The sequence below is a fragment of the Amblyomma mixtum genome, chromosome 3 (genome assembly GCF_055824585.1).
Source record: "Amblyomma mixtum isolate Tamu chromosome 3, ASM5582458v1, whole genome shotgun sequence".
NCBI lineage: Eukaryota > Metazoa > Arthropoda > Arachnida > Ixodida > Ixodidae > Amblyomma > Amblyomma mixtum.
The window spans coordinates 204027503-204051551 of NC_143014.1; the positions used below are offsets into that span (position 1 = coordinate 204027503).

Below are 24049 nucleotides of genomic sequence, written 5' to 3' on the forward strand. Positions count from 1 at the left end.
CTACCTGCATGAATGAATGCATTTGCCGTAGTGGGGGGAAAAAAGAAAGGAAAAGAAAGAGGCGAGGCTTATTAAGGGGAACGCAAATCGTTCGTGCCTCGCTAGACACTGCGGATGTGTTGCGCGTGTAATGGTGAAGTAACTTTCCCTTGCTAGTGGCGCGGATGCGGTGAAACAACCCTTGAAAATGAATGGAAATGAGATGGAAATTCGTCGAGGAAGAATATTATGTTGCGAAGAAACGATGTGCGGTCATGTGTGATTTAAACGCGGACGAAAACAAGCCATGCAGCAATATTTACAGCACATATGACGCACAAGCATCTCAATCGCGTGAGAAGCTGCACCTATAGGAGAACATTTTTTTTTTATTTTTCTGGCCATTTTCTGCTTCCAAGACCACTATTATATCTCGTAAGACAATGAACTCAGAGACACAGGTACACTTTTCACACGAAATAGAGGTACGATATCAAGCAACACAGCAGTCAGATGAACACACTTCCACAATTGAACTCAAGATGCAATAGTCGCCATTAACGTAAAAATAGAGCCGCCGCAGTGGCTCAGTGGTTATGGTGCTCGGCTGCTGACCCGAAAGACGCGGGTTCAATCCCGACCACGGCGGCCGCATTTCGATGGAGGCGTAATGCTAGAGGCCCGTGTACTGTGCGATGTCAGTGCACGTTAAAGAACCCCAGGTGGTCGAAATTTTCCGGTGTCCAGCACTACGCCGTCCCTGATAGCCTGAGTCGCTTTGGGACGTTAAACTCCATAACCCATAAACGAACATAAAAAGTGGGAGCGGGGAAGGTTTACCGTCAAGACTGCACGTTAAGTGAATTTATTCTTGACCCCACTCACATAACTGAAATGCAGAAATAAATGTACGGAAGATTTTCAAGGCAAATTTAACTTCTCAACAACTCTTTCTCTTTCTGGCATGACTTGTATTTTGATCAGTTGCTCCGGCAGTATTGCACATCATTGTGCCAAGGCGATTTCTCGAGCGCCTCGCGCCGTAACTGGTGGCATTCGGGCCCAGCTAACTCAGATAGCCATTGAAGGTTCGTACCGGGGACGAAGGTGGTAAAGTCGATAAACAGCAGCCAGTGGACGTTCCATCACTATGCGATTGGTGCGCTAGCGCTAATCATGTTTTCTTAGCGCTAACTGCCTCTACGAGACCTTGCCACTCGCTTGCATATACATTTACGTGCTTTGACGCATAGATGCCCGCGGCGTTCTGCACAGTTTCGTGATATCGCGAGACGAAGGCCGAGGCAAAAGAAGAAAAAGCCGTTTAGCTGCGCTTTGCTCAGTACTGATTGCGGAAGAACTAGCGCTGGCAGAGCTACGAGAATCTCCTGCTCACAACAGTGATGCTAATTACGTTAGGGAGAGTTTATTTCTACTTTCCCATAAACTGCACAACTTTTTCTTTTAGATATCGTCTCATATACTAAGAGCATATGCAGTGAGCGACGTCGCAGCTTAAACTTGCTCGCCCTTTAAATTGTCTTTCAGGCTGTTGTCACTGCCCTACACAGACGCTGAAAATGCGCCGAAAATCTAGGCAGTTCAGAATATCACTACACGTTGTATTATGACAGACGTAAAGTGAAGCACCTAGACCTTTGAGATGTTATGCAACCGACAAGTCTGCGATCGCATTTTGCATGTATCCACTACATTTCACCAGTTCCGGAGTTTCTTACGTACAGAGTTGGTCAAACGTTCCCAGGCCATTAGGTCCGCTTTCAAGTGGCATAATCGGGTACTTACGGCATCCATGAGATGGCCAAAGCCTTCAGGAGTGAGGAAGAATCTTCTTCTTACCACCCAGAGATTTTGAGATTCGGCGATGCCACAAATGTCTGACTACAATGCTGAGAAGTAGACCATGTGGCCTGGGAACATTTGACCCACCCTGTATGTGAGCCATGCGGTAGAATCGATATTTTTGACCAAAGAATCAAAGACGGAGATCGAATGAGCCGCGCAAATAGAGTGCACTTAAATCTTGCAAATATTGGCAACTTGCGAAAGGAGACGAAGTGTTTGAGGAGTTCCACCTCTCCAGGTTAGCTCGTCATAAGTTAGCGGAAACCGCAGAAACAAGAGCGCAGTTGCACATTTTGGTGCGACTGTCGCGTAAGAACGCTTCTTCCACTCAACGGCGTACAAACTGCGCTACTGGTGCATGCTCACCGGCGCCTACGTGTAAAAGCTCAAACAAATTTGTCACGACAGATATGCTCCTTTGCTACTTTTTTTATTGCTTTGAAGACCGCTGAACCACACTGGTCTTTTACTATGTATACAACAGCACTCGGCGGGTTTTCAATAACTAATTCTTCCTCTCTCTCTCTCCCTCTGCTGATAGGTCTGTTCGGCAAATATCCGTCCTCTAGATGTCCTTATCTTTTATTTTTACTTCTTCGTTCTGCAATTACCAAGTTAGGACGCAAGCAGCATCTTGCAGGGCGCTCCTCGATGAAAAAAAAAGTACCCCTGTTCTTGCTGATATTCCACATTGCTTCCGTCTATTGCCTATACATAGTCGTACTTTATTAGTATCTATGCGGTCAGCCCTTGGTCAGTACAGCTCTTTCCAAGTATCTGCGACTTAAGACTCACACAAACAGCAGAGTGATGGCCCTGCAGTGATGTCAGGGAATCAAACGTGCGTATGTCCGCGATCAAACCTCGGATCACTGTTATTAGGAGCAAATTACAGGTTCCTTGAAAGCAACTGTCGCCTTGCACAATTACGCCACCGCGATACCCACACTCCACGCGCGCGTCGTGAAACAGATACGTAATCTTCGAGCACGTGTGACGGCCGCACTGACTAAGACACATGTAGCCAGCTTCGAGCAAACAGCCACAACTCGGCGGCACGTCTTTTATTTTTGCGTAACAGTTCAAAGGGGCCTCTTCCAGCATATATTTGAACTTGAGTAACTTTATAAACGTTTCGCCGTACCGGCAACCCACTACAAGCTGTTTTTTTTTTTCTTTTAGTGCGAAAGCGCTGCATAACATGGTCCCAACCAAGAATCTTGGTCAAATGTTTAGGAAAATCCCCCAAGGTGGAGTAGATTTGTAATAAGGGAGTAATTACTCGTTGACATCCACCCGAGCTCAGCCATACGGCTACAAAGGAAAGCTATACAGCTTTCTCGGAAACTTCGAAGTTAAAGAAAAATTCGTCCTGGTCCGGGGTTCTCGCCCTACCATAAGCTTGCCGTCCCGGTTAGCTCAATTGGTAGAGCGACTGCTCCGGTGAAGCGGTGGTCCCGGGTTCGAACCCCGGACCGGGACGAATTTTTTTTTTAACTACGAAGTTTCCGAGAAAGCTGCGTAGCTTTCCTTTTTAGCCGTATGGCTGCGCTCGGGTGGGTGTCAATGAGTAATCACTCCCTTATTACAAACCAAGAATCTTGTGTGGAGCCTCGGAGTAACTCGGGTAAGCTCGGTATCGGAGGAGTGGCGCGCAAGCTGCAGCCAATAAGAGGAAGCCGTGTAAGTTCGGAGGAGCGTCGCGCCAGCTGTAGCTGTAGCCAATGGGAGGGTGACCTTGAGGGTGACCTTGACCAAACCTAGCATAGCAACAGCCCATGCAGAAATAAAATGAACATTGCCGCGGCTAGGTTTCGAACCCGCGGCGGCGCGAACTAATGAACTTCGCTGGCCACTGCACGAAAAAACTATGCTATCGCCGCAGCTGATCACGCCTCATGTTAAACTGCAACAAACTCCCGCGCTGTGCGTTGCACATCGTCATCTTCATGAACATCCATCTACGGCGCGAACAGATCATATCAGCTTAACCTCTATCACAGCTTTTAACCTGAGTCTAATATCGTCGCCAGACGTGCCGACGGCCCAGCAATGCAAAACCACGAGCCAACCAGACTAAACACATGATTTCGCACGTCTGCTCGGCTTAAGTATGTTAAAACTCTTCTATTTTTCCTTTTCTCAGCTGCTAACACTATCGCAGTTCAGCCTTACAATAAGCAACATTCAGTTAAGCTGTCAACAAATGCTCCCGGAGCGTAGTATTGTGCAAGGACTCACGCTCAGGGAGCAGGTAACGCACGATGTGTAGACTGCTTAGGGATGAAGTTTGGTGCGCGCCGCCTTAAGAACACCTAGCACAGCTGCTGCTGTCGTACCTTACTGTGCGTGTTCTCGTATGCAGGGGTCAAGTTAGTGTAACAGTGCAAAAGCTAGTCGTACCTTCTCTGCATTTGTTTACGCTCCAAGATGAATAAGGCGGAGATTTCCTTGCGTGAACAACTCGCTTCGCCTCTATCAGCAAGCCTACGCGCAGTAAGGAGGCGGACCGACCTTATAAATGGCGAATATGGTATGGATCATGCGCAATCTTTCGCGTTTAGTAAATGCAAGGGGCTTACCTAATTGTATAGGCACATGCGGCGCACTTCAGCGGAGGGTGTGTGTTACGCCCTTTATAGGCGGCTGTTGGTTATTGTGGAAAGTTCATACTCGCCACTCGTACAGCGTTACTAGCAGAACTAGAAAACAGGGTGGCGCTAGTTGGCGTTCACTTATAGGAGGAGAGCTTTTCGGTCGCAATCTAAATTTCTTTCCGTGCCACTTGGCTTAGAAGAGGCTCCATGCACTGCGCATACGCTCTGCCAGCAGCGAGGCAGCTTTCAGTGACTCGAAAGTAATTACAGGTGGTCAGGATCGCATGCAAAATAGGCAGCTTTGCCAAGAGTGAAGCAATAGAACGAGCCCAAAGCACGCTGCGTTTCTGCGCAATATATATAACCAAGGAAGTCGCTATAGGTATATTTCTGTGTCTGTGTGCTTGTTTTTTTTTTTTCGTTCAGTGAGCCAGCTTTACCGCTACACGGTCGACAGCTGGCATGCGCGCTCGAACCTGGTCTGCTAGGCCTCTTTCAACACCTAAGTGAAAAAAGCCTCCCGAGGACCATGACATCCACTGCTAATCGCCGCTCTCAAGTGTTGGCTATACTTTCCGCATGGTGACTTCTCTTCCACGCAGAATATTTTACTGAACAAACTTGTCAGGTACTGATAGCTTGGGACACAGCTATAGAGCTCCCAGCTTACAATGCGAATCATGCGCTGCATTTTTTTTTTTATTCGGATCAGGTTGAAATTGAGGTTGAGGTCATTGCTAATTACTGCTGGCAAACGTTACGCTGTCGCGGCTGTTTAGATAACCGTCCAATCGCAGCGCTCCATTCGTGGCACTTTTTCTCATTCGTAAAGGTGGTGCGTCGCCGCTCGTATGAGCGGCACCACCTTTCCATAAACGCACCCTTTTGGCTTCCACATGCGGCCAGGCCCCGCAGTGCACCCCATCCGCTGAGCCTATGAAAAACAGAAGCGCTTTTAATCTCGCTTAGCAGCGGCGGCCTTCTGCCCTACCCGGTGCTGCGGGTTCGGCCCTTCCAACACGGTGTATCACAACGAACCGCGCTCCGTGAAGCAACGCAGTTAATGGCTCATTAGTGTCGTATGAACAGCCCGACGCTCAGCCATGAATTCTCTCGCGCACGCCCGTGTGTTCTCCCGCTGCGCTCTTGTTTGCCGTCGCACGCGGGAGCGGCGGCGCCAAATGTGTGCGCGCCGGGACAAGGCACCCCAGCGCGGCCGCTAACGCGACGGAGCTGCGCCATGGGCGAGCCGCGAAGGGAGCGGGCGTTCGCCTTGATGCGGGACCCACGCGCGCGCTCGCGTCTCTGCTTCCAGGTGAAGGACGCCCTGGGAGTGGCCGCGATCAGCTTCTTCCTGCCGCTACCGGTGCACCTGCATTACGAAGCGCCGTCAGGCGGCCTCTGCCACTGGCCTCCGATTCCGCGCCCCGGGCTATGTTCCCGCACCTCCTCTGGAGACACCTCGCGCCGACCGCGGTTCTTCGGAAGAAAACCCCCGACCCCGCACGACACACGTGCGTCATCGGGATCTTTCGACGCTGCGTCTAATGGCCGCCGTTGCATCTGGCTACAGGAACTGAGAGGTTGTCTTTCTCGAAACAAACCTACCAAGAGCAAACGCCCTCTAACCGGAGTAAAATATAATAGTCCAGCTATGAAAGTTAGGCTCAATTTTAATCTCTTTGCTCGGCTTCGCTTCAATGGATGCGTCGAGCCACTTTATTTTGTTTGCTTTTTTGTATATTTTTCTGTAGTTTGTTCCTGTATGCTTGTATAGTTCCGCATCTACTGAAAGCTGCTGAAACGAACGCCGAGAGGCGATGTTCTTTGCCTCGGTTAAAACCTGTTGTGATTAAGTGCATCGCTAATTGCGCAGTAATGCACCGTCCGCGTGCCACCAAGTTTTAGGGTAGCACTTTTGTCGATACACTCATCGACGCAGGAGACGAAATTTCTTTCTAAGCATCGCGAAACCCATACCGCTCCAATATGCCTTCGAAACGGCGAGACATTCTCAACTTCACTGTACTGCAATGCATACTCCACTCAAACACGCGATAGTGGTGTTGCGTTGCGTTGGGTTTTATGGCACATAGGAAACTGAGGTCATCACGCGCCAAAGGCAAGGTTGACGCGCAATAATGGATCTTTGTTAGCACCTGATGGCGCCTACTGCACCACTTGTGCGTGCTTTCACTTCGTTTCAACGCGTATCGTTCCGCACATCACGGCTCATAGTTTCGCGGCAAGGTCTGTTTTCCAGCTTGTGACTCGCAAAGGAAAGAAGACCTGGAAGTGGGCGCGCGTGCGTCCGAGGAAACGGACATGACACGACGCAAGTTTTACCGCTGGAAGGAGGAACGAAATAAACAAGCGCATCGTAGCCCACGCTGCTGTTTCCTGTGGAACTATTTCTGTAAAGCGTCAGCCACGACCTTTGTGTCAACAGAGTGTCATTTGGAGCTCACATCCTGCGTTACACTAAATAAAGAAGAGGTTTGAAGATGCCGACAGCGACTTAGCTGCCGCATTGCAATGGTGGCTTTTCTTCTTTTCCTTATAAAAGTAATAACAACAAGGCGTATTTTACTCACCCATGGAAACGTAGCGGTCAACTGCTCATTTCATTACAGCGCCATAAATCGGACGAGGGACCAGACTGTGAGGAGATGGCAACCAAGAACGATGAGGAAAAAAGCTAAACAAGAATGGTTTATTGGGGTTTAACGTCCCAAACCGACTCAGGCTATGAGGGAAACTAAACAAGAATGTAGCAACCTTGAACACGATGCCTACCACATGTATTTTGTCTGCTCTTTCTTTGTGTGTGTGTCTGTGCATTCCAATAAACTTTCTAACCAATGGACTGCTGAAATGCTGTACACGTACACCAAAGTAACAGAAGAACTGCACTGAAGAAAACCACCCTCAAGCGAATCAGGGACAAGAGGACGCAGTGTTGCGGCGCTACACGCGGCGTCACGGTCCATTTGCCACGGGAAACGCGCACAAAAAAAAAAACATATATTAAAATCAGCGCTTTGAATGTACGCGCTGAGGCGTCCATCCCAGTTGGCACGTGAACACACGCAACGATATGATCAAACACTCACTCGGAGGGGCCACCATTTGCCAGAGCGGACCGCGCGCAGGAGTGATCGATCACGTGGCTGATGCGGACAGCAGCTGTCAGGACTGCCCCGCGATTCGCGAGGGAGTGGGCAGCGCAGTTCAAACAGGCAGCGACCGAAAAGCCGAGGCAGTGCGCGTTCGGCGACCGCGGGCTGACAGCCGCGCCGGACAACTTCTTAGTCCGGCGCGTTCTCCCAGAGGCACGGTGACAGCTGTCGTCGCCTGCTGTTCAATTGCCGTCTCGAAACGAAAGAAACTACTCGTCTGTCGAGCTATTTGCGCCGAGTCGTACATCTTCCCATTTTCCGTTTCGAGCTACGAGGCAAAAGTGCACAAACCTCTCTGCTCGAGAACGGTAAGATCGCTCGAAGAAGTAAATACTGTCCGGGAATCGAAGCACATGCAGGAGAGATCCAAACGTGTTGAGAGGTCGCTTGAGGTGAAGTCAGCAGCGCGTCGTTGGCGCCTGCATGGTATTAGCCATGTCACCGACAGATGTCGCGCGCGATAGCCACCGAACAGCAACCGAATGATGCTTTAACAACTGACCATGTCACTCGCCTCTGTCGTTCAAAAGCTGGCGATTACTGACGTCCTTACGCGCAACACAATCACTGAATACTGTGCCGTTGTACAGCCCTTTTAAGCCTGTCTGCAGTGGACAGTGTGTTCGCATCATTTACAAGTGTACAGGGGCCTGAAACAAAATACCCTAGCGCGCGTGCACTTTACTGCGGAGATCTCACAAGTTCTATTGAGTCTAAGAGGCAGCAGCATAGTTCGTCAGCGCGCCCAGGAGTGCACCATTCTACCAGTCATTAGCATCCTGATGGAAAAAATTGTGCACCAATATATGACATGTTTTTGTGAGAAGTGTTCTTGTTTGAGTACTACACAGTATGGTTTCCGTCGTAATATTGGTGCGGTTGAGCTTCTCGAAGATTGCTGTGATTTTATCAATGGTAACTTGGATGTTAATCAATGTGTTTTTGGATTGTTTTTGAATTAATCGAAAGCATTCGATACCGTGGAGCACTCTGTTTTGTTAAGTAAGTTGGAAAGCATTGGATTCCGTGGTCCATACCAACAATTTTTTGCAAGTTACCCGTCGCAGCGTAAGCAAGTAGTGAAAATTAAAGAATCATTTAGTGCTTCTTCTGATATTCAGTACGGCGTTCCACAAGGTTCTGTTTTGGGACCCTTTTTGTTTAATATTTATGTAAATGATATGGTTAACCTAACATTAAATGCAAAATTATTTCAGTATGCTGATGATACAGGTTTAGTGATATCCCATGAATCTAGCCCACTCGCACTGAAATTACTTCAGTACGATATCAATAAAATAGCAGACTGGCTATCTGGAAATCAAATATACATAAACATAAACAAAACTGTGTTAATATGTTTCAGAAATCCGCACAAGAATGTTGATCTTACCCAGTCGGTTCTACTGCATGGTAGCAACTGTGCCAATTGCGAATGTTCGCCACTACCCTACTCGAGCAGTGTTAAATATCTTGGCCTATATCTTGATTCCAACATGTGTTGGTCTTCCCAAATTGACTATTTATTAAAACGACTCCGTGCTCTTTCTGTCCAGCTTTATCGTATAAAATACACTACACCTATAAACTTGCGTCAGACTGTGTATACGTAGATCTTTAGGAGAATCTATCCTTAGATACGGCGTTTCAGTGTATGGTTCTTGTGCACCTTGTAAGATGACCATATCACCAGAATGGTTAAAGCAGGAGTTATTCCTCTGCATGACTTGTACTTGCAGGTGGTAGTTCTGAGAAATTACTTTTCAGCACAGTTTAAACAGCCAGATAAAAAACCAGAGTCACTTAGGCATATAGCGCGTTATAAAGTTCCCAGGGTTTACACACATTATGGTAAAAGGACAAGACAGTTCTATATACCCTACCATTTTAATAAACTACCTGCTAAGGTGTTTGGTTGTGATTCGTTGACGGCTGTGAAATATGGACTGCAAGCGTGTTTTGAAAGTTTCAAAGAAAGGAAATACTGAGTTGCTTTGTAATTTCTATCTTGTTTTTAAATTTGTGTTCCATTTATTAACTGCAGATTTTCTTTGCTTTACATAATTATCAATCGCTAAATTTGTTGACTGAACTATATGTAATATTTCGGCTTTGTGTTGTTGCTTTTTTTTTCTTTCGTCTTCTTCTTTTTCTTCTTTATGGATTGTAAATTGTGCACTTTCAGCGTTTTGTATTCACCGCATGCTGTTGTGACTGCCGTGGCCCGCCCACAAGCGCTTGCGCTTCTGCGGGCACACGCTATGCACTGTGTACATATATCTTGCAATAAAATTCCTGTATGTACGTATGTATGTATGTATGTATGTACGTACGTATGTATGTATGTATGTATGTATGTATGTATGTATGTATGTATGTATGTATGTATGTATGTATGTATGTATGTATGTATGTATGTATGTATGTATGTATGTATGTATGTATGTATGTATGTATGTATGTATGTATGTATGTATGTATGTATGTATGTATGTATGTATGTATGTATGTATGTATGTATGTATGTATGTATGTATGTATGTATGTATGTACAAACGCGGATTTAAGGGAAGGGGAGGGGGAGCGACCGCCCTACTCAGGGAGAAATTTTCAGGCACTGGAGAGTACACACGCTTCGCCGTAACGGTATACGACCCGACAGTGTTAATGAGTTAATGCCCATATGTGCGGAATTGGCCATTCTCCACTTTACATTCGCAGATCACTGGCAGTCCTTTTACCACCCCTGGTGCAGTGGTGCCGAAATTAAGTGATGCCCCACTGCCCTGGCAAGTGACTGTTCCAAACTCAGCCATCAGTGAGGCATGTGAAGCCAAAGTTGCTCGTCTCGAGCAACCTCTGGGGATTTCTGTAGGGATTTCTCGCTCACGCCGCCGCCGCCGACGATGACGCCGGGTTTTCCCTTATTGAGGCCATTAACGTTATCGCGCATTAAAAAAATGCGTAATAGATATGACCCCCCAACTCTTTTCAACTGCCTATTTCTAGGAGCTGTCCATGAACCCATTCCTGCTGTTCGAGCGCTCAAGACAAATGTCTGGAGCACTGCACGTACAGTGGTGAGCAGCCTTGTCTAGAGCGCTTGAGCAGTGCGCACTTGGTAACAAAAACCGAAATTAGAGAGCAGCCCCTCATTACAGGGCAAAGTTTTCGTGCCTGCTTTGTTTATGAGGCTATCTGGCGCTACTTCCGTGCAAGCGTTGCAGCTGGACCCTAGAGGCTGCCACAAAATCTGGATTTGTTTGCAAGGATGTGCACCGCCCGAGCGCTCTAGACAAGGCTGCTCACCACTGTACACGAAGCCGAGCACGGTACAGCCGACAGGTGTACACGTCGCTGTAGTTCGGGAAGTTGCGGAGTCTTTGAATGCTAAGGACACTACAGTGGAATATCCCCCGGCTTCCTACGCATGCCTTGTACGTTGAAGGTAATTTAGTTTACACCCCTTGTATGGTAAACTTGGTAACACAGCTGCTTCCGAGCAATATAATGTGACAGTAATAAACATAGTGACGCTGCGATAAAATTTCTCTTAATATAGCGTAAAGTCACTGCGACCGTAAACCACGCGTGCGCTCTGGTAAGGTATGGAATGACTGGAGACACATAGCTTGCCAAGGGGATTATTGCAGAGGGATCGACAATATAGTAAACTGCTGAGACTCTCTTATGACCCGACACAGAAAAATTAGTTTTCTTGCATATGCAAAGCACGGGAGTTAAACACGAAGCAGGACCATCTGGATTCAAGGCATCCCTCATTGCTGGGTTGCATCTCGTACCTCCGCAGAGTCACCGTAAAGTTACTGAGATTCGTTATCCTGGCTAAGCACTGCAGCAGCGTCACCTGTAGCACACCTTCACCTGCAAAGTTGAAGAGTACCGCCATCATCATTCTCATGAAAGGAACTGTGTCAGTCTTGGTGGGAAAAAACATCGAATTACAGCAGGCATACATTAAGCGCGAAACGGCAAGCGTTGCAGGCTGTTGAATCCAAGATTCCTGTGGAGGACTTCACTAAAATTAGCTTTTGGAATCGATACCGATGGTCGGGAAGCAGCCGCTGGTTTTGAGCCAAGAAATATGACTTTCCGTGTTCCTCTAGACCTGCATGCTGTTTCAGTAAAGATGCGTCAGTCGAGATGCAAATTAAATTTTCCTATATATTCCAGACCTGAGGTCTTAACCGGTTTTAACTTCCCATTCTTTTTCAGCCGCTACAGGTTCTTCGTCTGTATGTAGGCCAACTTTTCTATCGCCCTGACCGGGTGACTTCCTTCGCATCCGCTTCGCTGAGAGCCAGGCAATGGCTCGTACTCATGAACTCCGGGACAGCTCAACAAAATATTTCCAGCATGTTCAGAGCATCCAACAACCACCGCAACTATCATTACGTATATATCCAATTGATCCCAACAGAATGTAGCCTTCTTTGAAAAGGAAATTGTGATGAGGCGGTCCGCAAAGGCGTTCAGTTCCAACATTACAAGACGCCTAGCTCCAAAACATGACGCAAAAATTTATGCCTGCTCATAGAGTGATCGCCCCTCGCGTTCACTGTCCCACAGTTACAGTTTCCCGCATTCAATATGCCTGCACCTAAGATCAAGGCTCCTGGTTCGACACCGCCGTGATCTGGATACTCTCTATCATCGACGGTTTAAAGTGCAATTTATGAGCAGCTGTCGCGCTACCACTTTGGACCAGCCATCACTCACTGCTCTGGCAACATTGTTTCATGCGAAACAGTATAACAGTTCAACGCATCTGGCTGTAATGTACCATGTTCATCCAATAAAACGCGAACACGGAAATGCTAATATATTAGCTCCAATAGAGGACATACAAGCGAGGTTGTCCAACCCTTATCAAGGAGAATCTTCGCGCCTTCGAAAGAAAATTAACCTGCGCTAGTATTGGGCATCTTCCGGCTAACATCTCATTTTGTTGTTCGTGTTTGAACTGCCCTGTTCGCGTTTCATTTGTTGAGTATAGTACATCCTGTTCAGACGACAGACGATCTTACCATCTAAAATTAGAAGCGCTAACGCAAATGCCACTGACAATGCCTCTTACCTTTTGTTAAACTGCCTGCCGGCGATTTCAAACACGCTGGCAACAAATGTCTGATTTTCCAAGGAAGGCCATTCTCTCTCGCCGGCTGCTTTCATCGAATGGCAGTCCCTTTAGAAGAGCTTGCTTCATGAGGGAACGCCTACTGGATGTGTTCCACTCTTCTGCTGGCTGGCTAATATAGCCACAGACAATCTGGGCCTTTCGGAGGACCACAAACACTTATTTTTCAGTGAGATGCATCCACAGGGCGTACGCTATCATTCTGCTCTATTTGACGCTACTACAAGCCATTCTTTGCAGTGGGTTGATCTCGCTATCTGTCGTGTGCCTGGGCATCCAAGCGCTCTCGTGATAAAGGCCTCATTATTTGTTCTCATTGGTTGAATGCAAATAACTATAAAGAGCGCATGACCGGCCGCCGTCTGTCTTTTGAATTGGAGTGAAGATCGAGATGTAGGATTAGCTTGTTTTCGACTTTTGAATTCCGAGCCATGTATGAGCACTGCGAATAAGATGAATCAGACAGCACGTCAAAAAAATATATCAGGAATGAAAGTGAAGCGAACGGTTTGACTAAATGCATGATAATTTAAACCAAATACGTCGTGTATACCAGTTAACCTCATAACAAACTAAAAGCAGGTATCATCCCGGCCACTAGCCGGTTCCTACAAGCGGGCATTCCAAATGGCCCACTCAGGTAATCAACATGGCGAACTTGAGATCATGCGGAGAAAGCGACACTTTTGTTTTACTTTTTGACTAGATACAAGAAAATAATTGAGCTCTGCTATTTGACCAAGAGTTGGCCAAATGTTTGGGCGAATTCCCCAAAGTGGAATAAATTTGTAATAAGGGAGTAATTACTCATTGGCATCCACCCAAGCACAGCCATACGGTTACAAGAGCGCATACTGGATGTGTTCCACCTTGGCAGATTCCCCTAAACACTTCACCAACACTGTTCCCACTTAGTGTTATAGTAGATCTATGTGCTCTCGCACTACCATATGCTAGCCGCGTCCCAGTTAGCTCAGTTGGTGAAGCGACTGGTCCGGTGAACTTTTATTTAACTAACGAAGTTCCTGTGGAAGCTGTATAACTTTTCTTTGCAGCCGTATGGCTGCGCTTCGGTGGATGCCAGTAAGTAATTTACACCGTTGCTGCCAAGAGTTTAGACATTTTTAGTTATCGGAATGGCAGGAAGCCACAAATGATTCGCGTTTTTTTTTTTTTTCATCCAAGCTGGGCGAAAAAAAAATCAGTTTTTTTTGTTCCATCTCCTTTTGTCCCGTTTTGTACTCCTGCTGTTTAGTTCTAGCAATATCAACTGTGTGTGGGCGGCGTCCAGCGGTGAAAAATAAATCAATAGTGATTTCATATTTTCTCCGCGTGTGACAGCAAGCGCTCAACCGCTTATGGCCATTCCGCATAATTTTAAATCATGCAGCCTGCTCATATGGCCGAAATCCTAAGCCACCATTCTTGACACTGATATTACAAGGAAGATTTTTATTTGTTTATTGCAGTTACCCGGTTGGCCCGACGGGCATTATTGAAGGGAGTGGTACAGCACACGCACAAAAAAAAAACGGGGCGGGAGGACGGGCACATGGCCGGCATTCCACAGTATTATGGCAAAGTGGCATAAATAGTAAAATGCAAAATAAAAAAACTACCGAAAAAACTAACAAATTACAAAAAAATACAAATTACAAATTAAATTACAAAAAAAAACTAACAGGCGTAACATCGAGACTTTGGTTTCAGCTAGTTGGTGCCGAGACATAGCTAAAGGAATACAACGGCGCAAGAAAACAAGGACGAGAACGCGCAATGAACAAGGCCCGCCCCTCTTGTCCGTTGCGTGTTCTCGTCCTTGTTTTGTTTTCTATTTGTTTAGCAAAACAACGGTTGCAGGCGAAGGCAGGAGATTATTCAGGCGTCAAAACCGCACAGCAAAAGGTTGGGTAACATGCCAGAAACTAAACAAACGATGACATTACACGGCAAATATAGCATACGTGGTAACGCTCTAAGTTGTTGGATGCAGACATATAAATGACTAAATAGCTAAAGTTGTAATATTTGTCATTAAAGACATTCCAAGTCTATGAAGAAAACCTGCGCAAGGACTAAACGAGCGCTCGTTCCGTGTGCTTCTTTTCTGTGTCCCGTTCTTCGCGAAGTTTTTATGTTTAAATAATGCCGTACCAACTAGTCCCCCGCTGCACTCTTTTGGGTTGCATTGGAAGTCTGCATTCGGACATCTTTCACCAGCACCTTTCAAATGATGCCACTTAAGAGGCTTGCAGAATTTGTTTGATTCCAATTATTGGCCTAATATGACTTCTTTTTTTTTTTTAATCGACGTTGCCTCTCGAAAACATGCTCAGGATTTTCAGAAAAATACGAAGCACTCCTTAATCCTGAGCACCATTCTTTTCTGATCTTCGTCTGCACATTTTGCCTCTATTAGAATAGCGCGGAGCTTTTGTTCGCTCGTGCTAGGTGACGCTCAGAGGACCCTGTCGCGCTTCTCTCACGGCCTTTACTCCACCCACCTCTACAGCCTTGTTAGAGAGGAAAGTAAAGAAAAAGGAATCTTGTCTTGATTGGTCACTGCGCCTTCGCCTAACTTAAACGTTATACCGCAAAAAAAAAAAAAAAGAGAGAGGAAAGCGTATTATGTTTCCTGCCTTAAAACAGATTGTCCTTCCTAAGGTGATCTCCCAGTGTACCGCCAAATCCATCCCATTAGTGTCAAAATACATTCTTCGTGTTTTTTTTTGTTTTTGTTTTGCTAGAAAAGAAAGAAAAGAAACCTTGTTGAAATTCAGCCGGAGTATTCGAGTACGTCGTCTCCCACGCCGCGACTACACCTCTATGGCATTAAACGCAAAGGGCTATTTTTATTGCTATTACCGCACATCCTGTTCTCGCGTCTGCAACAATGTCGAGTCACGGCAAGATAGTATCGATCGCCAAGGTCTGGAGTAATCTTTTTTGTTATCTGTCCTCCGGAACAGTAGTGGGAAATTAAGAGGCACGAATTACTGCGCGGTGAACAGTAACACTGGGCGTCTGCCGTTACACACCAATGCGGAGCGTTACTCGCGCGGAAAACCCGGTTCGTTCGGGCAGATCTGGCCATCAGACCTTCTTCCTCTAAGGCAAAGCGGAGCGCTGTTCTGCGTTTCCCTAGGCGCCACAGATCGAGACACCGTTGCGGCTCGCTGAAGGCTGCCTCCGCCGTCTTTGTTCTCTTGCTGCTGCTACTTCCAGTGGCCACGGCGGGGCGTCAGCTTACTGGCTGTTGACACAAGGCCTGCCCACGCGCCGGCGGCAGACTGCTCGACATTTTCGAAACTGTGCCGCCTACATCTTGCAACTAGAGGAAGGGAGCCTGCTGAGAATGAGACGCGCGCACAAAAAAACAGTGGGTGCCTTCGCAGAAGAAAAATCCCTAGTTTTTTTTCTCGGCGAGTAAAACATGTCTTCATGCCCGCGAGCAAGAAGCTCGGGTCACGAATTAACCCGGCGCCGCGCTCGCTGTCCGCGCGCTGTCACGAGCCCGTTCCGCGTGCGCGTCGCGACCGCGAAACGGGCACCGCTTTCCCGCTACGGCACCGGGCGACCCGAAACTCCCGAGGTGCGCGGCGAAAAACCGCGTGTCGCGCTCCCGGCATTCTCGGAAGCTTGGCGGCTGCTGCTCGTGAGACAGCGCGTTGACCCGCGTCTCAAATCGCCCCGTCATGCCCTTGCGAGACGAACAGCAGCGCTTGACTCTCGGCGCGTTCAACGACATACAACGGTGCTCCTCCCTCCTCCCTCAGTCGGGAGAAGAAGAGAGGTGTCTCGGCGGCGGCGACGAGAGAAAGTCGTTCCCTCTTTTTTCTTAATCGCGCCGGGCATCTCAGTCATCCGGTGCGAAATCGAGCAGCAAGAGGGCGAAAGGAGGAGGCGGTGGGGAGGAGAAAGCGGCCTTACGGAATTTAGGCCGACTCTCCCCGCGGGGGTAACGGCGTCCAGCCTTGCCTAGACTGCCTACCAGCGGCGCGCCACGAAAACCGATGCAGACCGGCGTCAATTGCAAACGCTGAGCAGGCTCCGCCGCGTAGTGCACGCTCTTCCGTCATGGGATGGCCGTCAGCCGCCGCCGTGATGCTGCCGCTGCTCGTCGCTGTGCTCTGCGTCGCCGTTCGTTGCCCGGCGGCCGAAGTCACCCAGCAGCCCGCGCAGTTTGACAGCACGCGTGTCACCACGGCCCGGCCCGAGGCTGCCGCCAAGCTGCGGGCCGACGACGGAAAGAACGACGTCCAGGAGAGGCCGGTCACCAGCGGCGTCGAGCTCGAGGATTACGACGACACTGCCGACGAGCTGCCCGGCGCCGACCTGAAAACGACGAGCGGCTCCACGGTGCCGACGGATGAAAGCGACGACGATGACGACGACTACGACTCCACGGACGACTTCGAAGATGTGGAGACGGGTCCAACGGAAGCCAGCGAGGCCACGACGGCTTCCGCCCCGACCACTGCCAAGACAGCGAACGTTATTGCTGCGGCCGAAGAAAACGTGGTAACCAAGAGCAGTGCTGATGAGAAAACGAAGGCTGCCGCCAATGCGACCGATGTCAGCGTGGTGCCGACCACCGAGGCATCAGTCACAACCACTTCAACGCCTTCAACGACAGCCGCGACAACTACTACTTCTACAGAGGCTCCGTATAGCGTAGTTGTGATGGCAACATCGTCTCCCACGGCTTCCACTTCTACGGAGGGTACCACCACACTCAAGATGGACAGCACTCCCGATGTCCAGAGCACGACAGCTGTTGTGGAATCTACAACTTCCGGGAAAATCACTACTGAAAATCCTGATGTTACCACGGCGGTAAAGGACGGCTCTGATTCCACAGTGAAATCTGAAATCGAGCCCGAATTTACCGGAGACAACCAAATCGCTGCCTACGAGGGAGCAGCCTCTTCCCTCTCAGTGACAGCACTCGAGTCGACCACGTCATCGACTACCACAACAGAGCCTTCAACCACGTCAACCACCGAGTCTACTACCACGGAATCAACTACTACGGAGTCGACAACCACAGAATCCACGACTACAGAATCGACGACAACAGAATCGACGACAACAGAATCCACGACAACAGAAACCGCCTCAGAATCGACGACCACTGAGACAACGACGACGGAGTCTTCGACAACCCCATCAAACGGCGACTCAACGACCGCCGACGCTACCCCGGAGTCCGGCGATTCGGAAACCAAGACCACGTCTTCCGACTCGACCGAAACGGCACCCACCCAAAGCGGATCAGAAGGAACGGCAGCGGGCGGAGCGAGGGAGATGGAAGACTTGGATGGGGCTGATGGCCCACGACCAACGACAGAGAGTCCCGCAGAGCCCACGACGGTCAGGGATTACGAGCCCGATCTGAACGCCGTTATTAACCAGTTCATGACCCAAATCCTGCCCTTAACAACGCGTTTCCTCTCCGACACCAACGTTTCCGCCGACTGCGTCAACCACTTGTGGAAAGTGTACCAGGGATTTCGCCGGCAAGACGCTTGGGCGCTCAGGTGTAAGTACAGCCTTTTTTCTTTTTCCACTTGAAGTGGGGTGTGACTAATAGCCCTGCTACGTATGTTTTTCGTTGTGCGTTCGTGCAGCGCGTTTGGCTGCCTTTGAGTCGGCGGATCGCAGTAGCCAGGTTTTGCCACGAAAGGGGGCCACTGCCCTGGTGCCGAATCTTGTCCAGTTACTGATGCACTGTGCTCGAGATTTGAGATGCGCTTTGCAGTGCTTGTGTCAAACTATTCTTTTTATTTTTTTGTTTATGGAAAGTTATTATTGCGGTTCGTATCGTAAAATTCCGTGCCAGCGACGCAAATCCTTGGCTTCTGAACGCAGGAGGTCATACTCGCCAACTTCATTAGAGTGCCTGACATTTTCATTAAATATCCTGCACCCCTTCCCCCCTTTCTCCTATAAATCACGGTTTGAAACTCGAGGATTCGGACGGCGCATTCAAAGGGTACTATGCTTGAACCATATAAAGATGTAGAAGCCAGTGGCAATGCCGTTCTGATCTGACCTAGCAGCTCGGCAATGTCTGCTTGCTCTCTGTCGTAAGCCTTTATTTTGGGCGGGTGGGAAGGGAGAATAACAACGGCAGAAACATTCGAAGAGGCGAAAGGCTGAGTGCAACTTTTACTGGCCTTATCACCCTTTCGCTTCTGTGCAATGTCCATCGCATGTTTGCAGAGTTAGCCATACATCCGCACCGCTCAGCGTTCAGTATTGAGGCCATGTATGGCGCCACTGATCGAATATTGAATGGCGGAGCCTCTTCATGTATCTTCACTACCCTGCGTTAGACGTCATGGTCATTCTCAGGTAATAAAATTTCTCGGATGTCAGGCATCAGGACAGTACGTGCAGACGGTTAAGAACGGTCCGGTTCTTTTAAACCGCATGGTCTCATCAGCTCAGCGCGCTAGTAGTGGCCGGAGAGTGGTCGCACGCGCATGATGATGAAGCGGCTACGTTAATTTGTTCGGCGAGATCGTGATCTGCAGCTGAATTCCTCTTCGACATATTTAACAGTGAACTAGCGATGTGGTAGCGAAAATGTACGCGGGGTCACGGCCACGTGTTCACTGTATTGTCATTGGTGCGTCGGACAGTCACAGATAAGCCTCAATACAGATAAGCCTGACTAGATTCTTAAACTTTTCGCGTGTAGCCTCTACAGTAAGTGAAACTTAGTGTCGGTCATTGAACGATCGACCCAGCATTTGTGAACTTGTACGCTCTTCGTTCATCTATACATTTGCAAAACTAGCGATGACAATGCTATGCTTGAAGTTAAAACACGTCCACGAAGAGAAAGTTCACTTATGAGTGAATACTTAGAGAATCCTTCAGAGAATACTTAGACACTTCAGAGGATACTTAGAAAAGTTTCACCTGCTTTATTTCCCTTCTCCTGTCATCAGTCATCAGCCTATATCGTTCCCCAATTCACACTTTAGTCTTCGTCCGCAGGCGACGTTTTCAACGGGGGTAGATTGACTTGCTCGAACAATTACTCTTGTTCGCGCTTAGTTATCGCCAGGGCCGAAGTATGAGACCATGGCTTGTTCGTATGCGAGCTCGTTATACAGATATATGCAGGAACGCACGCGATTATCATCCAGCGCACAAACGGCTCCTGTGCCTGACGACTGGAACAAACGCAGAGCCAAGTTGCCACACACAGGGGTGATGATAAGCTAAAGGAGTTTCGGACAGCGGCAAGTTTATCTCGTCTTTAACTGCGTAACTCGTTGAGACTTTAGCCTAGCCTTCCCTATCGCCCTCTAGAGGCCTCATTCACAACGCTCAAGAATGCCTCGCAGGGTTTAAGAGGGCGTTTATGAATTAGACGGCCTGTGGCTATTAAAGCTGACCCTGTTTGGTGCCACCCGTTATTTCGTTTGTTTTTTGAGCAGATATGCGGGGAATCTTGACACTGCAACGTGTCGCAGAAGTATATGTCTCGCTTCCGTCTCTGCTGTGTAAACTTTTCTTTGTCTCCGCCACACTGTTCGCGAAGGCACCGCCTGTGTTCACCCGGAGCCCACAACAAAAGCAGGACGTCGGCTCCGCTTCGTAGCAATGCCACACAGCAGCAGAGAGAGAGAGAGATAAAAACGAAAGAACCAACAATAGAACAGAAAGAGAAAGAATTCCGCCAGGCAGGCGCGTGTTTTATTCATGCGTCGCCGGTAACTGGCCATCGGCCAGGAGAGATGGCGGCCTTGTGCAGCAGCGGAAGGGCAAGCCATGCGTCGGCAGCAGCTCGCCGATCGCTTCCAATAATGCCCGGGTGGACCGGCTCGGCAGTGCACTGCGCGCGCACGCCGGCACGCAGTGCGCTGTGTCGAAACCTGCGTCGACCTCTGTGGGTCGCTCGGCGCTGGGGAAGAGCGGTGAATCACGACCGACGCATGGACGAAACCCCGGCGTTTCGCTGCTCTGGCTGTCTTCACGGCGCGCCATCTACTCCACGCGCCCCCAAGCGAGCAAATTTGCGTGACCGGCGCGTTTGTCAACGCCTGCCGCCTGTTGGGGGTTTCTCGGCACTGTCGGCCGAAAAGGAAGGCGCTTAGAGGAGAGGAGAGGAGAGGAAAGGTGGCGGCTGGCGCCTAACGAGCGGCGAATATTACCCGGCCCGTGATTCCGATAGGCGCGAATGAGGACAGCGGAGCAAGAAAAGAATGTGGTCCACAATACCGGAACGACAACTCGACAAGGGTAGTGAACCTCGCGGCCTCTAGGAAGGCCTTGGCGTAACGCTGATCCCAGGAGCGTGTAACGTGTGTGTCGCTTCATGAGCGCACTATGATTTAATTGAGTGCAATGTCCGTACTGAGGCTAAAGTTTCGAAGAAAAGAACAGCAGCGCCGGCTGGAGGCCCGTTCAAATTGCTCCGAATATCGGGTGAGCGAAACGCGGATTGGGCTCTAGTCGCTGACTGGGACAGAAAGCGATCGGCCCTGTCAATGTACACAGTGCAGTGTGCCGTGCTCTCAGTGAAGTAACCTCCGCAGGAACGGTCGACTTTTTTCTTCATTTTCCTTTTCGTCCAGAAACAGTTTATAGATAAGCCACAGATGTTCCCCAAAATTTTAATCTTATACATGCCATAGAACAACTGAAACAGTGTATCGTCACATTTTCGTGTTGTTTCGGTGAAAGTATGAAAATCCTGATAGTTACATTACTGTAAGTTAAATTTATTCCGCATTTTTGTCTTACAAAGTTCACCACAGCAGGCTAAATACGAGGAAAACGGGTCGACTTGAAAGAAAAACTTGGAGCCAGAGCCTTGCCCCTCCGTTTTAGCTTTCTTCATTGGTTTCTTTTCAAAGCCTGTAATTGTTAAGGTAAGGCTTCGTTCTCTTGCTTTCATCCTGCATGAGGCACCTATTATTCAGGAGTTTCCGACTATCCCTGTTGCGTGGCATATGCACACTTATGTAATGTAACGTTGGATAAAGTAATAAGCGCTTGCGCAAGGTGTAAGACATATATCTGGCCCATCACAGATGTCTCCCTTTATTGCCTGTCAAGAACTCTGGCCATCTTAAGTGCCCATTTTTGTGTTAGATTTTCCCGCGAAGACTGCAAATTCACAGAACTCCAAAGCAAATTTCGCGCGGGACAAAGGCCTGCACTAGAACCACGCATGGGTCTTCATTTGTAAACTCCGTTCGGAGCTGTATTACACTCCGTGTGCCTCTGGACGGTTGTTATTTCCCCTGGACTCCCGCAAACCAATTTGTATACTTCAAGAAGACTCCCGCAAAGGCCAACAAGTACCAGGGTACCAAGGGCCCGCGAAGAGTTAAGCTATCAACGCAGTTTCCGTGTTGTCTCACCCTAGGAGACAATATTCACTGCTTTCTTATTTTCTGTGGCCAGCATGCATAATTTTTGCAGGCGCCTGAAAGAAAATTTGCTATTGATGCGAAATAATAATAAGCTGCTCCTTGAATAATCTGTGGCCGTAGACTGAGGCGAACATGTGCCTTGCCGCATTTCTTTATGATATGTACGCCTGCTCCGTAAAAGCATAAGCAAGGCCCTTATGACAGCATGGTAATCAAACAAGATGCATTTGCGATTCATCAGGGTTGTACTCGGTCGATCGCGCTATTTTGCCAAGCTACGTCCGTAGAAGCGTTCGTCCCTCCTTCCTATAGCCGTCCATTTCTTCGCTGTTACAGCGTAACTCTGGTATCGCGGAATGAGAAAATGGCGTAGAATGTTGTGCATGCACTGCAAGTCTTGAGATTTCTTCGCAAGTTTATTTTCTGGAGCGAGCACCTGTAGAATATGCGTCCACGTTAATGTGATTTTTCTGTGGACATCGCACGAGCAAAGGGAATCGGAGTAGGCTGAGTAAAAGTGGCACTATCAAAATCGCTGCAACCGTTAAGCGCGAGCCGCAGCCGACCACCAAATGCTATCGTGGTTAGGGAGCTCCAGAAGCCTTTCCAAGCCGTTGCCTTGATGCAGCTATCAGGCCGTTCAATACAGAACACGTTGCCAGAGCGGTGTGTAATTAGCAGGTTGTGTCTCTAAAGTATATCATTGATCTTGATAATACGGGGTGCGGGGCGTCCTTACCTCGTTTTCTGTCCCGCAGCGGCTGGTAGAGCGAACACCAGACGTAAGGGCTGGCCGGCAAATAAGGGCGGCCTGTAAAAAGTGGGCGAATAAAGAAAGGGCCGGCAGCGCGCGACCTTGGCTGTACTGAAAACTGTTTGCTGCAAGGTGCATGCTCTGGGCCTCACTACGTGGTTCGCTTTTTACGCCTCTGGCACCTATCGCTGTGTGCATCTAGCGTTAGAGTTGAAAAGAAAAAAAAAGTTCATCGGAAACTCGGATGATCGAAGTCCTGAAGTACGAAGTTCCAATTTGTTTTAGCTTCTACACAGGCTGCTTACTAAAGTTCTAACTCCTTTCTTTTTTTTTGTTCTAAATATGCCTTCTGACCCTGACCCAGCCGCATTTATTTTATACAGAGTTAAGTGCAAGCCAAATTGTCACATCCCAAAGGCCGCGGTCGTGAGAAGCGGCCTTCACGTAACTCTGATTTTTTTACTTGTTTGAGTAAAAAAAATCAGGGGGCACTTTGTTGACCTAAAGTGCGATGAGGCAAAAGCCTTAAGCACGGTGTTGCTGCTTGTGTCACTGATGTGTGGTTAATACGTTAATTAAGTACACAATTGCTTGTGAATCTTAAATGCTGGAGACGCCGGAGGGCGTTTGGGAGGCTTCCGCCTGATTCGACGCCTTTCTGCACTCTCCAGCATCCTAGAGATGGAGAACTAAATATGCGTTGGCACAAAGAATGGTGGTTTGAATCCCATCGTGCACAAAGATCTTTTTCTGGTCTGACTAGAAAACCGTGACACCTCTGCTGACAACCTTCTGCTGACTGCCTTCTGTCGACAACGATGAGGCATTAAAGGCTTTCGCCTTAAAAAGAATGTTACTCGAAGCGATGGCTTAACTGGCGTACACAGCGACCGTGTAATGATTGCGTACTCAACTAGTCGTCGCTTTTTAACCAGCAATAGCTAATGATCGCAGTAATGGCGTAGCTTTAATTTTTAAATGTGTTTTTTAGTGAAAAACGTTTCCATATGCCATTGCTCATTAGCGAGCTCCGCTGATTACGAGCCTTATACATTTCAATAAATCTGTAAGAATGGTTTCTCTCACCAACAGTTTTGCCCACGTAAGCTGACTGTAGG

At 48.4% G+C, this 24049-nt stretch overlaps 1 protein-coding gene and 1 non-coding gene across 2 annotated transcripts in view; both read left to right on the forward strand.

The window, feature by feature from the left end:
- Positions 1–3253: 3253 nt before the first annotated feature.
- Positions 3254–3327, forward strand: TRNAT-GGU (transfer RNA threonine (anticodon GGU)). The gene has a single exon. It is a non-coding gene; the product is annotated as a tRNA-Thr (tRNA).
- Positions 3328–16758: 13431 nt separating this feature from the next.
- Positions 16759–24049, forward strand: part of LOC149353362 (nose resistant to fluoxetine protein 6-like) — a 65399-nt gene continuing 58108 nt past the window's right edge. The window contains exon 1 of the mRNA XM_089577332.1: positions 16759–18321. Within this exon, the coding sequence (XP_089433458.1) occupies positions 16857–18321 (1465 nt within the window). The 5' untranslated portion in view covers positions 16759–16856. The remainder of the gene's footprint in view (positions 18322–24049) is intronic.